This window comes from Sorex araneus, chromosome 11 (assembly GCF_027595985.1).
Source record: "Sorex araneus isolate mSorAra2 chromosome 11, mSorAra2.pri, whole genome shotgun sequence".
NCBI lineage: Eukaryota > Metazoa > Chordata > Mammalia > Eulipotyphla > Soricidae > Sorex > Sorex araneus.
Genome location: NC_073312.1, coordinates 24,866,083 through 24,883,132, shown reverse-complemented (window position 1 = coordinate 24,883,132; position 17,050 = coordinate 24,866,083). Strand labels below are relative to the sequence as shown.

The 17,050-nt window shown below is 50.6% G+C and overlaps 1 protein-coding gene across 3 annotated transcripts; it reads left to right on the top strand.

The window, feature by feature from the left end:
• Nucleotides 1-1,830: 1,830 nt before the first annotated feature.
• On the top strand, nt 1,831-14,983 carry NOLC1 (nucleolar and coiled-body phosphoprotein 1). 3 transcript variants are annotated; one of them, XM_055119432.1, is made up of 13 exons: nt 1,831-2,014; nt 4,636-4,691; nt 4,797-4,936; nt 5,041-5,174; nt 5,940-6,105; nt 8,480-8,595; nt 8,683-8,818; nt 11,067-11,195; nt 11,533-11,643; nt 11,727-12,407; nt 12,541-12,659; nt 12,971-13,063; nt 13,194-14,983. In XM_055119432.1, exons 1-13 carry the CDS (start codon nt 1,895-1,897, stop codon nt 13,350-13,352), a joined length of 2,160 nt encoding a protein of 719 aa, XP_054975407.1. In that variant the 5' UTR covers nt 1,831-1,894; the 3' UTR covers nt 13,353-14,983. The 3 variants fall into 3 exon arrangements, with proteins under 3 accessions (XP_054975407.1, XP_054975406.1, XP_054975408.1); XM_055119431.1 differs by having other exon boundaries at nt 4,794-4,936; XM_055119433.1 differs by having other exon boundaries at nt 1,876-2,014; nt 4,781-4,936.
• Nucleotides 14,984-17,050: the final 2,067 nt, after the last annotated feature.

Below are 17,050 nucleotides of genomic sequence, written 5' to 3'. Positions count from 1 at the left end.
ACCCCCTGCATGCCAGTATGGTCACCTGAGCCCACTAGGAGTGATCCGTAAGCTCAGAGCCAGGGGTAAGCCCTGAGCACTGCTAGGTGTGCCCCACAAAGTCTAGGTTTAATTCACAGCACTGCATAGGACCTGAGCATTTCCAGCACTGCTAGGACCTCAGGTAATGGACCTTACAACACTGTTGGGTGTGGTGAAAAAAAACACCCAAAAAAGAACAAACTGTGAGTGGATGGAGAGACAGACTGAGTGCATGTTCCCTGTGGGCTTGATCCCTGGCACTGCGTGTTCCCCTGCGTATCCTTGGGTGTTATCCAGAACCAAAATGTGTTTTGGGGCACATTGGGCAGTACTCAAGGCTTCTGGTTCTGTACCAAGGGATTTCTCTTGGCAGTGCTGGAGGTGCAGTGCTAGGGATCAAGTCTAGGTTGGCTGTGTGCAGCAGGGCAAATGCTTTATTTACCATTGTACTATTTCTTTGGCCTCCCCCCCCAAATATTTTTTAAAATTCTTAGACTGCAGCCTGATATGATAGGGCCAAAGATGCTGCTTTCTTGGTGGGGTGCGGTGAGGTGGGGTTTGTTTTATCTCCACAGTGCTCAGGAGGTACTCCCAGCTCTCTGTTCCAGCCCATGCGGTACCTGGAAAGAATCCAGGCCTCCCACGTTCAAGGCATACACTAGCCTTTGAGCTTTTTCTCCAGCCATGTTTCTAGAAGGGCCACCTAGGAGTACTGGGGCATGCAAGTCCTGGCATTGAGCCCAGGTTTCTGAACACATTGGCATATGCTCTATCACTTGTGCTATCTCTGTGATAGCATATTCTGCATTTAAGTTTTGGGAGATTCGGGCTACACCCCGAGATGCTTGGGGCTACTCCTATTCCTGCTTCTGTGCCCAGGTAAACCACATGAAAGGCCAAGAGCCCTGCCCACTGTACTCCCCAGCCCTAGAAAGTCAGTTTTTGGTTGCTTTGGGGCCACCCCTGGCAGTGCATGATGGTGAGGGGGTGGGGGCATTTGTTGCCAGAATTGAACCCCTGGTCCTCCTGCCTGATCATAGCATGGTGTCCCATAATTCTGAGGGATATTGTCAGGAAGTAGTAGGTACTAGTCATTAATACTTTAGTTCCCAGGACAAGCTATTTTTTTTTTAATTTACTAGTTTTCCCTCAATCTTCTGAAAACGGTGATTTTCAGAGCCGTGTTGAAGAGATTGGTGGTGCCACTCCAGTTAGATGCCCTTTCTGGAGCTAAGGCTGAGTGTTGGGAAGGGGAGTCTCAAGCGGCAAGACAAGATCGAGAGGGGCAGTTTTGGGGACTAACACCCCAGTACTATGGCGGATAATCTGAAGGTTCTCTGCAGTGGAGGCGGAAGTCATCAGAGAAAAAGCAGTGAAGAAGAAAGGTGGGTCTTCGCTGGCCGGGCGAAAGCGGGCGGCTGGACGATCCTGTGACCCAAGTCTGGAGAGTTCACGATCAGTTCGCGCATGCTAATTCACTAATTATACTAGAATCCAAAACCTATCTGGGAGACGCGGGAAGCGAAACCACTTCCCTGTAGACAGTTGCCGCTAGCAGAAAAGACCAGCGCGGGAAATCCGGAGTTTTCCCGCCATGGCCGAGGGCGTGGCGCCTGACGTTAGGGCTCCGCCTTCACAAGGTGGCGGACGTCGGGTAACGCCCTCACCAAGATGGCGACACTGGTGGGACCGGAAAGAACCTTGACCCTGCCGGCGCGGTGGAGGCGGGACTGTGCTGTGGGGTAGGCCCGCCCCTTCCGCTCTGCGCCGGCGCGGCGTGATGGCGTCACACGGCGCCGCCCGCAGCACGCCGAATACTCGAGTTCCTGAGTCGTGAGTGTCGGCGACGGTAGTGACGCGTATTGCCCGGAGGATGGCGGACGCCGGCTTGCGCCGCGTGGTTCCTAGCGACCTGTATCCTCTAGTGCTCGGCTTCCTGCGCGATAACCAGCTGTCGGAGGTGGCCAGTAAGTTTGCCAAGGCCACAGGCGCGGTGAGTAAGATCTGAACTGTTACGTTCTCGGGTTTCCGGGGAGGGGGCGTCTTGAGGGGTCCGTCAGCCTGGCTGCGGGGCCTTTGTAGGTGTTCTTAGCGGTGATCGGAGAGAGTCTGGTGTCGCGGCCCGTAGGACCAGTTAGCGACAAGGCTTGGTGCAGGATTTCTGGTGCCGAGACGGCGGCGTGAGACCCTCGTGCTCGGGTCACGTGGCTCGGCAGGGAGAAGGGAGTCCCCGAGTCCCACTCGAGACTTTGCAGGCTGCTGGTTCCCACTTTGGTCTTTACGCTGACTGATTAAATCACTTGAATTTGCCCAGGACTCAGAGATAATGGTATTGCTTCAGAAACGAAGGCTTAGTAAAGAATCAAATGTGGTTAGCTCTTAAGGCCCGCGTTTTCCCTTGATTTCGTATCTCGCTTACTTATCTCTATGTTTCGTTGCTAGCTTATTTTCAGTCTGAAGAATCTCGTGTTCTGTCTAGAACACATACTCCTCTCTCTACCCTCATATCTTTAAAAGAAAAAAAAATTAAAATGAATGAGAGTGGAGGCAGAGTTCTGACTTCGCTTATGCTGAAGCGAGGTTGATCCTACCCAGCAGGCCTTTGCATCTTTGACCTGTGCATTCAGAAGTTTAAATCTGGATTTGCCACGCGGCTCCACGACTTTTAAGATGTAGAGATTTAAGACTCAGGCAGCCTGCTTAGACTCTGTCCCCCTACAGGAATGTGATGTCATCATCCATTTGGTAGAATTGATATATATCAAGTGGCAATCTCATTGCCTGGTGCTCTGGAAGTATTAAGGACAAAGCTGTTTCCATTGTTGGTTTAATGTGGAATGTTAAGGATGTATTCCTGGTCTGGAATTTGTAACTCAAGAAAAACAGTGTCTTGGAGAAAAACAAGGCTGAATAGAGTGAGGGCTTTTTTGGGGCCACGGGATTCTTAGAGCACCGTGGTGGACTGGGGATCAAGCCTTTGGCCTCAAACGTGTTCTACCACTGAACCACATCTCCATTGAGTAGAAGGGGGGTGGTTGATGACTTGTTCTTTGTGGACAGTTAAGGTGCAAAAATTTGATTAGTTTCAGAAAGAACAGCCTATTAGGGATCACATAGTATACTGCTTTTATATATATGAAATGTGGTTCCAGGATTGAACTCAGTTAGGCTGTGTTCAAGGCAAGTGCCCTACCTGCTATACTATTGCTCCAATCTGCTTCTTGGTGTTGTGTCTTTTTTGGGGGTTGGGGGGCGGTGGGGGAGACTACACATTTGGATGCTGAGGCACTATTCCTGGCTCTGCTCAGGAGTGACCCCTTAAAGGTTGATCTCTGTTGGTACCCTGGGCTTCTTTTTGGGGGCCTACACCTAGCGGTGCTCAGGGCTTGCTCCTGTCTCTGGACTCAGGGATCACTCCTGGTGGTGCTCAGGAGTATAGGGCACTGAACCTGGGTTGGTGGCATGCGAGACAGGCACCCTATCCACTTCCTGTCTCTCCATGCTACTATTCAAGAAGTCTTTAAAGATGTCACATTTAGGGACCAGAGAGACAGTATAGTGGTGGGTAAGGTGCGTGCCTTGCAGGCAGATAACCTGGACGCAGTCTCTACCACCATTTATGGTCCCCTGAACCTCTCCAGTAGTGGTCCTTGAGGGCAGAGCCAGAATAAGCCTGAAGCACAGCAGGATATAACCTAAAAACCACAGAAGTAAATGGAGATGTAACTTTTTTTTTTTTTTGCTTTTTGGGTCACACCCAGCGATGCTCAGGGGTTACTCCTGGCTTTGCACTCAGGAATTACTCCTGGCAGTGCTTGGGGGACCATATGGGATGCCCGGGATCGAACCCGGGTCGGCCGCATGCAAGGCAAACGCCCTACCTGCTGTGCTATCGCTCTGGCCCCATGAGAGATGTAACATTTTATTTCAGAGAAGATACAAAGCAGATTTTGTGTGTCTTTGTATGTTTGGGTCACACCTGGGTTATGGGGTAGAACCTGAACCTCCTGCCTACAAAGCATAGCAAGCCCTCCAGCCGCTCCCTCTGTCGTGGGAGTCATCTTTAACAAGTGAGAGATTAACACCACAAAATCTCAACCCTCTTGTAACCAGAATAAAAGATTCTCTCTCTCTCTCTCTCTCTCTCTCTCTCTCTCTCTCTCTCTCTCTCTCTCTCTCTCTCTCTCTCTCTCTCTCTCTCTCCTCTCCTATCTCTCTCTCTCTCTCTTTTTTTTTTTTTTTTTTTTTTTGCTTTTTGGGTCAGACCCAGCGATGCACAGGGGTTACTTCTGGCTTATGCACTCAGGAATTACTCCTGGTGGTGCTTGGGGAACCATATGGGATGCTGGGAATTGAACCAAGTCGGCCGCGTGCAAGGCAGACGCCCTCCTCGCTGTGCTATTGCTCCAGTCCCAAAATGTTCTCTTTTCTGTTTTGGTTTTTGAGGCCATACTCAGTGTTCAGGATTACCCCTGGAGGGCTCGGGACCATATGGGACACCCGGGATTGAACCTTGGTTGGCCGCATGTAAGACAGGTTTCCCATCCGCTGTATTATCTCCCCAGCCTCCAGAATAAAATGTTCTTAGTTGGCTCTTCCTCTTTTCTCCTATAGACCCAGCAGGATGCCAACGCCTCATCCCTCTTGGACATCTATAGTTTCTGGCTCAGGTAAGTCTGTCCCTGTACCACTGACTGTCTTTTCCCCTCCCGTGGGCTGGGCTCTTCTCTCTTGACTGGGGAAGCTCTTGATACCCCAGAATTCTACCTCAGTAGATCCACCAAGGCCCCAAAGCGGAAATCACAGACAAATGGACCCTTGACAAAGAAGGCTAAGAAGGCCTCATCCAGTGACAGCAGTGAGGACAGCAGTGAGGAAGAGGAGGAAGCCCAGGGGCCTCCAGCAAAGAAAGCTGGTGAGGCGGAGCAGGAATTGAGCATTGGTGGGTGAGTGGGGGGGTTTGTAATCTGCCTGTGTGCCACGTGACTGTCCTTACTGGGACTTGGGCTTTTTGTCCAGTTGTACCTGCCAAGCGGGCTGGTGTGCCTCAGCCTCCTGGAAAGGCTGCAGCCAAAGCATCAGAGAGCAGCAGCAGTGAAGAATCCAGTGATGACGACGAGGATGAGGAGGACAGCAAGAAAAAGCCTGTTCAGGTTTGCAGCTTTGGGGTTTCTTAAGAGACTGTAAAGAAGAACCTTAACATCTTGACTTCTACGTTGAATCCTTGGTAGAGGCCAAGAGATGGATGTGGTGGATATATATAATAGGTGTGATACGGGGATGAAATCCTGGGAGCCTTCAGAGTTGATAAAAGAATGTGATCTGGGCCTGGGAGTAGCTCAGTGATAGAGGGCCTGCTTTGCACAGGGGTTACTCCTGGCTTGCATTTAGAAATTACTCCTGGGGCTGGAGTGATAGCACAGCGGGTAGGGCGTTTGCCTTGCACGCGGCCGACCCGGGTTCGAATCCCAGCATCCCATATGGTCCCCTGAGCACCGCCAGGAGTAATTCCTGAGTGCAGAGCCAGGAGTAACCCCTGTGCATCGCCAGGTGTGACCCAAAAAGGAAAAAAAAAAACAAAAAAAAAACAAACAAATAGAAATTACTCCTGGTGGTGTTCGGGGGACCATATGGGATGCTGGGGGATCCAACCTGGGTCGGCCACATGCAAGGCAAACGCCCTACCCGTTGTACCATCACTCCAGCCCTGGGTTCTCAGTCTTGAAGAAATTTAGCCCATTTTCTCCTTGGCGGCATTGGGCTTCCCACATCTGTAGGAGGAAGAGTGGGGGCAAGGCAGACATATCCAGTTACTGCCCTGTTGGTTCTGCTTAGCTTTCCCCGCTCTTCTCCAAAACCCTGGGGGGGAATAGAGCCCTGAAGCTCTAGCTGAGGGTGCTCTGTGTGTTTCCTCACAGAAGGCAGCTAAACCCCAGGCCAAGACCGTCAAAGCTCCTCCTAAAAAGGCTGAAAGTTCCGATTCGGATTCTGACTCCAGCTCAGAGGATGAGGAACCAAAGAACCAGAAGCTAAAGACAACTCCCGTCGCAGCTAAATCTCAGGCTAAGGCCCCCGCCAAACCAGGTGCAGTTTCTGCTCACAAGAAGCCCCGCGGGGACCAGGTTGTTTGGGGGTCTGTGCTTAAATTGCTCATTCACCACAGAAGCAAAATGGTAAAATTTGTTGGATGAGAGGCTACTGATGAGAGTCTTCGTTGTTGTTGATTTGGGGCATACTTGGAGGTACTCGGAGCTACTCAAGGCTTTGTGCTCAGTGCTCACTCCCAGTGGTGCAGGGATGTGAACCCAGGATGGATCCCAGGCCTCCCATGGGGGCAACGCATGTGCTTATCATGCTGCAGTGCTCTTTCCCTCCCATACCTCGCTCCCTTTAAATGGGGCATTTCCCACCTTACGTTGCCTTTGTTGTGTTGATGGATGGTTTTGCACAGTTCCGGTGCTTGCTGGGGGCTGCTGGGCTCTGGCCCACTTAAAGGGTCGCCTAGATCTCACCAGTATAGTTCTCCTTAGTGTGGTGCTCAAGTACGTCCGGGTGTCATGCTCGTGCCTGTAGTTGGGGTGCTGGAGGTGCTGTGGCACCATGCTCAGTGAGAGGCACTTATCACTGAATGCGCAGCCTCATGCTTGCACAGTTCACACTCTTAGCCACTGGGCCAAACCCAGAGGCCCCAGATCTGTATATTTTATTTTACTTTATTTTTTGCTTTTTGGGTCACACCCAGCAATGTACAGGGGTTACTCCTGGCTCTGCACTCAGGAATTACTCCTGGCAGTGCTCAGGGGACCATATGGGATGCTGGGAATCGAACCCGAGTAGGCCGTGTGCAAGCCCTACCCGCTGTGCTACTGCTCCAGCCCCCAGATCTGTATATTTATTTTGTTATTCATGTTTTTTGTTCTGCACCCATGTGGTTTTCAGGGCTTGCTTCCATATCTGTGCTTGAGGGTCACTCCCAGAAGTGCTCCGAGAGGGGCTGGAGCAATAGTATAGCGGGTAGGACATTTGCATTTCAGGTGACTGACCTGGGTTCAACCTCTCGCACCCCGTATTTCCCCCCAGCCTTGCCAGAAGTGACCCCTTAGCGTCTGAGTAAGGCCTGGGAACCTCCAGATATGGCCCAAAAAACAAAAAGAATAAAGAAAAAGCCAGAAGGCTCAGAGGACCATGTGGTGCCAGGGATTGATCCTGGGCCTCCTGCATGTAAAATGTGCGATCCCTTGAACTATTTTTCTGGCCCTACATATCACTATTAAGGAAGACTTTGACTTACTGTAAGATTTTATTAAGGTCTACTAAATAGAGAAATCATCTTTAGCAAAAGAAATGATCTTTTGTGCTTTGTGGTGTTAGGAATTGAAACTAGGTCCTCTCACCTGCAGGCCTCTGTTGCTTTACCGAGAAAACCCCTAGTTCCCTGGAAAATTGTCTTTTTGGTGTTATGGGTGGCTCAAAGGTTACTTTTGCTTTTTGGGTCACACCTGATGATGCACAGGGGTTACTCCTGGTTCTGCACTCAGGAATCACTCCTGGCGGTGCTCAGGGGACCATATGGGATGCTGGGGATAGAACCCGGGTCGACCACGTGCAAGGCAAACGCCCTACCCGCTGTGCTATCGCTCCAGCCCCTGCTGCTAGTCTTAACAAGGGCTCAGACCAGGCCTCCCACATGTAAGGCCTATGCTTAGCCTGTGATCTCTCAGGCCCTGATTTGTTCTTTTATTTTTTTTAATTTTTATTTATTTATTTATTTTGCTTTTTGGGGTCACACCTGGCCATGTTCAGGGGTTACTCCTGACTCTGCCCTCAGGAATTACTCCTGGTGATGCTTGGGGGACCATATGGGATGCTGGAAATCAAACCCGGGTCGGCTGCATGCAAGGCAAACGCCCTACCTGCTGTGTTATCACTCCAGCCTCTGATTTGTTTTTTAAATCCCCTTCTCTAACCCTCTGTCTCATTTCTTTGTTGTTGACATTTGCTGCATTGGGGGCACTAACATGTGCCTGGGCCATAGAACCCCAGCGTGTGGTGTTTGCATGTTTGCCTGCAGTGCTCGAGATTTGCTCCCCTTTACTTGTGCTTTCGCATGCTTGCTGGGCCTCACTTTCTTGTGGAGGCCGCACAAGCTCATGCTGTGTTTGTGGTGGGTGATAATTGCTCTCACAAGTGCGGGCAGGATGCACCTTCTACATGCAACAGACCTGGGTTTGATTCTTGGCACTGCATCTAGTCATCCCTGAGCACAGAGCCAGGAGTAGGCTCTGCAGCACTGAGCCTCTTTTTTGGACTGTTTTTGTTTGGGTCACACTCGGAGGAGCTCAGGTCTTACTCCCGGTTGGGCTTGGGGGATCGAGCCCGGGTCAGCCACATGCAAGGCAAGTGCACTACCCGCTATACCATCGCTCTGGCCCTGACACACTTCCCTTTTCCTTGCTAGGTACTCCAGCGCGGGCAGCGCCTAAAGTTAACGGCAAAGCAGCTGCTGGCAGCAGCAGCAGCAGCAGCAGCAGTGATGACTCCGAGGAGGAGCCGGCAGCGGCGCTCCCCAAGAAGGTCTGTGCTGGAGCTGGCGCGGTGAGGGCATCACTCTCCCCCGGCAGCTTCTGCTTTTCCCCGTGTAACTGGTTTTCTCTGACACAGGCTGTCCCCAAAAAGCAAGTTGTGGTCAAGGCCCCGGTGAAAGCAGCTGCCGCCCCCGCCCAGGAGAGTTCCAGTAGTGAGGACTCCTCCAGTGAGGAAGAGGAGGAGCAGAAAAAAACCGTGAAGAAAAAGCCAGGTGACTGGATGCAAGCTGTGCTGCATGGTGGCCGGCATCTCCCCATAGGGTCTTTTGTTCTTTTTTGTTGTTTTGGTTTTGGGGCCACTTAATTTTGTCTCTGTTCAGGGGTCATGCCTGGTAGGGCTGGGGGTGGGCACGTATGGGGTGCCAGGGATCGAATTTGGGTCAGCTGCATGCAAGGCAAGTGCCCTCCCCACTGTACTATTTGGTTTCTCCACGGATCATCTTGTCATTGGCCATCAGCTTTTCCCATAGAGAGAGCCTTTGTCGCCTATGCTCGGAAGCGACCTGCTAAGTTCTGCTTGTGGCCCCTTTGGAATTAAGCCCCGTTTCTGTTAGTCTTCAGAGTTGTGGGTTGTTTCTTTTTTGTTTTTGTTTTTGTTTTTTGCTTTTTGGGTCACACCTGGCGATGCACAGGGGTTACTCCTGGCTCTGCACTCAGGAATTACCCCTGGCCATGCTCAGGGGACCATATGGGATGCTGGGATTTGAACCCGGGTCGGCCGCGTGCAAGGCAAACGCCCTACCCGCTGTGCTATCTCTCCAGCCCGTTTGTATTTTTAATGGGGGTTGTGTGCTCAGACCCAGCTGTGTTGTGCTGCAGGCTTACTCTTGGCTCTGCACTCAGGTATCACTCCTGGCAGGGCTCATGGTACCACATGGTTCAGGGGCTTGACCCTGAGTTGGTGTGTGCAAGGCAAATGCCCTACTCACTGTGCCATCTCTCCAGCCCCCCAAGTTACTAAATTTTTATTTCCCTACTTTGCCTTTTCCTTTGTTGTTAGATAGCCAGTGCACACATGCCTGGCTGTGGTACATTTCTTTTGTTATGTTTTTGAGTTGGGGGCTTCTCCTGGCTTTATGTCCTTGGGATCACGTGGGGCTGGGAATTGAACCTCAAACTCCACTGTGTGGAGCGTGTGCTCCAGCCCTTCGAGCCCTCTCTGGCCCCCAGAACATTTTTATTGGCTGGGGGTTGATGAGTTTTGAGCCGTGCCCAGCAATGGTCAGAGCTTATTCCTAGCTCTGTGCTCAGGTAGTGACCCTGTCAGTGTTGGGGGACATTGAACAAGTGTTGCTACAGAGCGAACATCTTACCTACCCCTGTTCTGTCAGCCTCCTCATTTTTCTTTTTTCTTTTTGGGTCACACCCAGCAATGCCCAGGGGTTACTCCTGACTCTGCACTCAAGAATCACCCCTGGCGGTGCACAGGGGACCATATGGGATGCTGGGAATCGAACCTGGGTTGGCCGTGTGCTAGGCAAATGCCCTCCCCGATGTGCTATTGCTCCAACCCCCTCCTCATATTTTTGAGCTGCTTGTCAGGCTCACACAGCATGTTGTGTGCTCATGAGGCTCACACTCCTGGTTGTGGTGCCTGTATGCGTGGGCCTAGGGTCACACTTCAGGTTGAAGCACACAAGTTGAGGTGCTTACCCGGCAGGGTGTTCCTTTATTTTCAGTTGAGTTTCTTGCTGGGGCTGTGGGGGTTAGTGGGGAACTTACTCCTATTTTTTTGTGGTATTCACACATACATGGCATGCAACCACAAATTGGTAGAAGTGTTAGGGATCAGAGAGAGCAGAGCTTCCAGGCTCAGACACAGAGCTGCGGGCCAGGGGGCAGGACTAGGTCTGCAGTGAAGACTTCTTGACCAGGTGTTGCTCCTGACCACCGCCGGCTGTTCTGGCCCTCAGACAGACAAAACACCCAACAAAAGCTCTCCGGGAGTGCCCTCAATATAGCAGGATACCCGAGATTTGAGCTTGGGCCAGGCCCAGAGTGTCATTTCTAAAAGGTTTTGGTGGTAAAGAGGCCGTGTGCAGGACTGGAAAGATAGTACCGCAGATAAGGTGCTTGCCTTGCACTCGCCTGACCTGGATTTGAGCCCTGGCCTCCCATGTGTTCCCCTAAACACCGCAGAGTGTAAAATTCCTGAGTGCTGAGCCAGGAGTAACTCCTGAGCATCAACTGGGGGTCTCCCTCACCTCCCCCCCAAAAAAAATATTTATTTGTTTACATATTTTTTTTCTTTTTTTGGGGGGTCACACCTGGAGATGCACAGGGGTTATTCCTGGCTCATGCACTCAGGAATTACCCCTGGTGATACCCAGGGGACCATACGGGATGCTGGGAATCGAACCTGGGTCATCTGCGTGCAAAGCAAACGCCCTACCCACTGTGCTATAACTCCAGCCCCTTGTTTACATATTTTATAACCACCTCTCTGTCCCTTTCAAACAGGTCCCTATAGTTCAGTTCCCCCACCTTCAGCTCTGCCTCCCAAAAAGCCCCTGGGATCCCCAGCTCCCAAGAAAGTAGCGGAGAAGAAACAGCCGGCCGAGAGCAGTGAGGACAGCAGCGAGGAGTCGGGTGAGCCGCCTGGGGGCCACGTGCAGAGCGGGAATGAGAACTGCGTCTGTCTTCTTCGGTTGAACTCAGGGTGGAGGCTCTGTCTGTCTTTGTACCCAGCCTTTTGTTGCTTTTTTTTTGTTTTGTTTTGTTTTTTGCTTTTTGGGTCACACCTGGCGCTGCACAGGGGTTATTTCTGGCTCTGCACTCAGCAATTACTCCTGGCAGTGTTCAGGGGACCATCTGGGATGCTGGGAATTGAACCCAGGCAAACGCCCTACCTGCTGCGCTATCGCTCCAGCCCCTGCCTTTTTAGTTGAGACTCGGGCCTCAGTCTAATGCCATAGGTTCTCCCCAGATTCAAGTTCTGAGGAAGAGAAGAAACCCCCAGCTAAGACAGTCACCCCCAAAGTGGCTGCTAAAGCGGCTCCAGCAAAGAAGGCGGCAGAGAGCTCTTCCGACAGCTCGGGTAAGGCAGCCGGGAGCCCGTGGGGCAGCGGGGCCTCCCCTCAGGCTGCCCGGGGAAGCTCTTCATTCAGTGTCTCTGTCTAGACTCTGACAGTTCTGAGGATGAAGCTCCTGCCACAGCCCTCAAGCACCCCGTGGCCAAGCCAGCGCCCGCCCCCAAGCACCCTGCAGCAAAGCCAGTGCCCACTCCCAAGTCTCCTGCGGCAAAGCCAGCCTCCACCCCCAAGCAGCTGGCAGCTGGTGCCCCGAAGCCACTGACCAGAAAAGCCGATAGCAGCTCCAGTGAGGAGGAGAGCAGTTCCAGTGAGGAGGAAGAGGCCACCAAGACGCCAGTAGCCACCCCGAAGGCCAAGGCGCCAGCCAAAGCCGCTGCGTCTTTGCCTGCAAAGAAGGCCCCTCCGCAAGGTGGGGACAGCAGCTCTGATTCTGACAGCTCGAGCAGCGAGGAAGAGGACGGGGAGGAAGAGAAGCCGTCCAAAGCCCCGGGGAAAAAGAAGCCACAGAAGGCAGCAGGAGCTGCGGGCACCCCCAAGCCAGCCGCGAAGAAAGTGAAGGCTGAGAGCAGCAGCAGCGACTCCTCGGACGACTCCAGTGAGGAGGAAGAGGAGGAAGAGAAGCCCAAGGGCAAGGGCGCTGCAAAACCGCAGACCCCCAAGACCAATGGCACCTCTGCACTGGCTGCCCAGAATGGGAAGGCGGAGGAGGATAGTGAGGAGGAGGAGGAGGGGGGCAAGAAAAAGGCGGCGGCCGCTGTTCCTAAGCAAGGTCTGTGCCCACACGACCTGCCCCCATGGGTTTGGGTAGAGTGGGGGAGGTGGAGTGGCAGGCCCCGGGCGGGCAGCGGGGTGGAGGAACCGGGCTGCTCTCCTGAGTCTGTCTGCCTTATTGGTTTGTGTAGGTTCAGGAAAGAAGCGGAAGCAGAACGGAGCTGCCAAGGAGACGGAGATGGACACAGAGACGCCTCAAGCCAAGAAGATAAAGCTCCAGACCCCTAACACGTTTCCCAAGAGGAAGAAAGTAAGTTGCCTTCGTTTCCTCTCCAGAGCCAGTGCTTACAGAGCAGGAGGGGCTGGAGCGATAGGAGAGTGGGGATGGCGCCTGGCTTGGCATGCTGCTGACCCTGGCTTCAACCCCCGCTGGCCCATATGGTCCCGCAAAACTCCAGGAGTGGTTCTGAGCACCACCAGGAACCTATCCACCCTCACCCTATCCCCCCAAAAGGAAAAAGGGAAACCTGGGGTCACCTGGCGCAAGGTGTTGTGTGTGGCCTGGGGAGGGTATTTCGGTCGGCTGTCCCTTCATCTTTAGTGTCCTACTGAATTCTCCAGGGAGAAAAGAGGGCCTCGTCCCCGTTCCGAAGGGTCAGGGAGGAAGAAATCGAGGTGGATGCCCGAGTAGCCGACAATTCCTTTGATGCCAAGGTGAGCTGAAGGGTGTTGACCCTCTGGGCGGGAGGGGCTGGGAGGAGAGCTGGTGGGGAGCTCTCTGGGGTCGGGTTGCTTTGAACAGGGAGCACCTGTCATGTGTCAGCTGCCTCTCTCTGTTTCCCAGCGAGGTGCCGCTGGAGATTGGGGGGAACGAGCCAATCAGGTTCTGAAGTTCACCAAAGGCAAATCCTTCCGGCATGAGAAAACCAAGAAGAAGCGGGGCAGCTACCGGGGAGGCTCCATCTCAGTCCAGGTCAATTCTATTAAGTTTGACAGCGAGTGACCTGCGCCCCTCAAGCCCACCTCCCCGTGACCAAGACCACTTTCCCCGGTGGACCTGGAAGTCCTCAGCTGCATAAGGGGAGGGTATTAGTGAAGGCCACGGGTTGGAATTGGTCCGAAGACTGGTCTGAATGTCCCAGCATTCTGCCTGGTCCTTTCTGTGTTGGTAGCTATGTACAGATTTGATTTTGAGTGTCAAGTAGCAAGGATGCGGTAAGGGGAGTGTTTTTTTTTTTTTTTTTTTTTAAGGGAATTTGTCTGGTCTCCACTCCCTGCCCTGTGGAAGTCCTCGTATTGAGAAATTTGTATATTTTATATTAAATTGTTTCCTATTGGTTTTGGCTGTGATTTTCAGAAGTGGGTCCCCACAGATAAAAGCTACTGTGCAAAACAGTACAGGGGAACCGTATGGGTTTTGCCGATGGGGTCCCTCTGCCTGTGTAGCACACGGGTGCCCTTTACACCTCTCTGGTCCCTGAGCCCTGATGAGGGGGGTGAGGAATGGTTTACATCTGTCTGTTCAGCACGGACTCGTGCATCTTCACTCATTGAGTTTAAAAGTTTTTATCCCACATGCATTTACCTACTTCTAGGGGATAAAATTCGTTGCTTTGTTACAGGCAGAATTCTGTGTAGTGTGAATGTCAGGGGTCTGTTCGAGTAGTTTGTTTTGTTTTGTTTTGGTTATTATTTGTAAAACATGTTTTTAATTTGAGCATATAAACTTTTGTATTGTTCAAACACTTTTCGATGGCCCTTATTAGCATTGAGTACTCAATTGAGGACTGCATGCTTTTTTTTTTTTACCTTTTAGAGAATAAAGTAACTTAATGTGAAAAGCACATAACACTTGATAATTCTGTCTTGACAGCAGTGTGACCCAGAACGCATTTTACTAACTTCTAGGTGGTTGAGAATCAAGAAAGGAAGAGTAGAAACACTATGATTAAAAAACTTCCATCCTCTGTAGGAATTAGGGTTTTATTAGTCAAGTAAATTTATAGGTAACCTAAATAATGTGCTAATGGAGATGGGAAGAATCTTTCCAAAAGTCTATTAATTGGTAAAATGAGTAGAATGGGATTGCAGAAATATAACAGGACTTGTGTTTTGTCGTCGTCACCTGGGAGCCTTTCTGAACTTCAACAGTAACAGTGAAAGTACTGAATAAGAAAGAGTGAGGGCTGGACATAGCCCAGTGGGCCAGAGTGCAGGCTTTCTGTGAAGGAGGCCTGGGTTTGATCCCAGCACCACTGGGACCCTGAGCACCCCTGGGTCTGGCACCCCAAACAAAAGAAATAAAAACCAGTGAGCAGAGCTTTGCCTCCTAGGTCAAACTTGGCTGATTTGTAAGAGGTTGTCAGAGGCTGAACAAGATGAAGCGAGAAGAGCCAGCCACCCAACTCCCCGGACTGTGGGAGCCTGGCCTGACTTCATGCATCAGCTGTAGGTCATAAGATGAGTTCTTCCTGTTGGAATCCACACCCGCTAATTAACCAGATCATAATCCGGTCTTCCGTGTAACTGCCTCTGGGAAGAAAATGTACTGTTCATGCTGACATAGGTGCATCAGTCTGCATGGTAAAAGTTAAATGGTCTAACAAAATAATAAACTGGCTGGTTTATAATGTGTCTTGGGAGTTTTATTGAGTCCAAATCCCTTCCCGATATACTCAGACCAGAACTGACATTATCAGAGGACCGACGTGCAAGTCTGAATTCCTAGCAGAGCCTCCGTGGCAGTGGCTGCTAGCTCCCGATCACTCGTCTCCTGGTGTTGTTTCCGGGCTCTGCCTGCTACAAATTGGGATTGGTAAAAATGGTCTACGGTAAAATCCAGCTTGCCTTTGTATTGCCTGTTTTTTGCATATTTAAAGAACTTAATATTTGATGGGTCTTATATGACCTTTTCTTTTTTTTAAAATTTATTTATTTTTTAATTAGTGAATCACCGTGAGGGTACAGTTACAGATTTATACATTTTCGTGCTCATGTTTCTCATACAATGTTCGAAAACCCATCCCTTCACCAGTGCCCATTCTCCACCACCAATAAACCCAGCATACCTCCCACCCCCAATCCCACCTTCTCCCACCCCACCCTGCCTCTGTGGCAGGGTATTCCCTTTTGTTCTCTCTCCAATTGGGTGTTGTGGTTTGCAGTAGGGGTGTTGAGTGGCCATCATGTTGTCTCTAGTCTACTTTAAGCACGCATCACCCTCCCCCCGCGTGGCCTCCAACCACATTTTACTTGGTCTTCCCTTCTCTGTCTGAGCTGCCTTTTTCCCCAGCATGTGAGGCCAGCTTCCAAGCCATGGAGTCAACCGTCTGGTACTTATTTCTACTACTCTTGGGTGTTTGTCTTCTACTCTGTTATTTTATATTCCACAAATGAGTGCAATCTTTCTATGTCTGTCTCTCTCTTTCTGACTCATTTCACTTAGCATGATACTTTCCATGCTGATCCACTTATATGCAAAGTTCACGACCTCATTTTTTTCTAACAGTTGCATAGTATTCCATTGTATAGATGTACCAAAGTTTCTTCAGTCATCTGTTCTAGGGCACTCAGGTTTTTTCCAGATTCTGGCTATTGTAAATAGTGCTGCGATTAACATAAATGGCAGATGTCATTTTGACTATACTTTTTGCTTCTCCGGGATATATTCCCAGCAGTGGTAGTGCTGGGTCAAATGGGAGCTCAATTTCTAATTTTTTGAGAAACGTCCATATTGTTTTCCAAAAGGGTTGAACCAGTCGGCATTCCCACCAGCAGTGTAGAAGGGTCACTTTCTCCCCACATCCTCTCCAACAGTGGTTGCTTTTGTTCTTTTGGATGTGTGCCAGTCTCTGTGGTGTGAGGTGGTATCTCATAGTTGTTTTGGTCTGCATCTTCCTGATGATTAGTGATGTAGAACACTTTTTCATGTGCCTTTTGGCCATTCGTATCTCTTCCTTGGGATAGTTTCTGTTCATTTCTTCGGCCCATTTTCTGATGGGGTTGGATGTTTTCTTGTAGAGTTCAACCAGTGTCTTGTATACCCTTGATATCAACCCCTTATCTGATGGGCATTGGGTGAATATCCTTTCCCATTCTGTAGATTGTCTTTGTATTCTGGTCACTGTATCTTTTGCGGTGCAGAAGCTTTTTAGTTTAATGTAGTCCATTTGTTTATCTCTGTTTCCACTTGGTTGGCCAGTGGCATGTCATCTTTGAAGATACCTTTATTTATTTATTTATATTCCCCCCCCCCCAGAAGATACCTTTAACTTCAGTATCGTGGAGGGTTTTGCCGACCTTGTCCTCAATGTACCTTATGGTTTGTGGTCTGATGTTGAGGTCTTTAATCCATTTTGATCTAACTTTTGTGCATGGTGTCAGGTCGAGGTCTAAGCCCATTCTTTTGCATGTGATTGTCCAGTTGTGCCAGCACCATTTGTTAAAGAGGCTTTTCTTGCTCCACTTCACATTTCTTGCTCCCTTATCAAATATTAGATGATCATACATTTGGGATTGTGTGTAGGGAAATTCCACCCTGTTCCATTGGTCTGCGGTTCTGCTTTTGTTCCAGTACCATGCTGTTTTAATTGTTACCGCTTTGTAGTAAAGTTTAAGGTTGGGGAGGGTGATGCCTCCCATTGTCTTTTTCCCAAGAATTGTTTTAGCTATCCGTGGGCGTTTGTTGTTCCATATGAATTT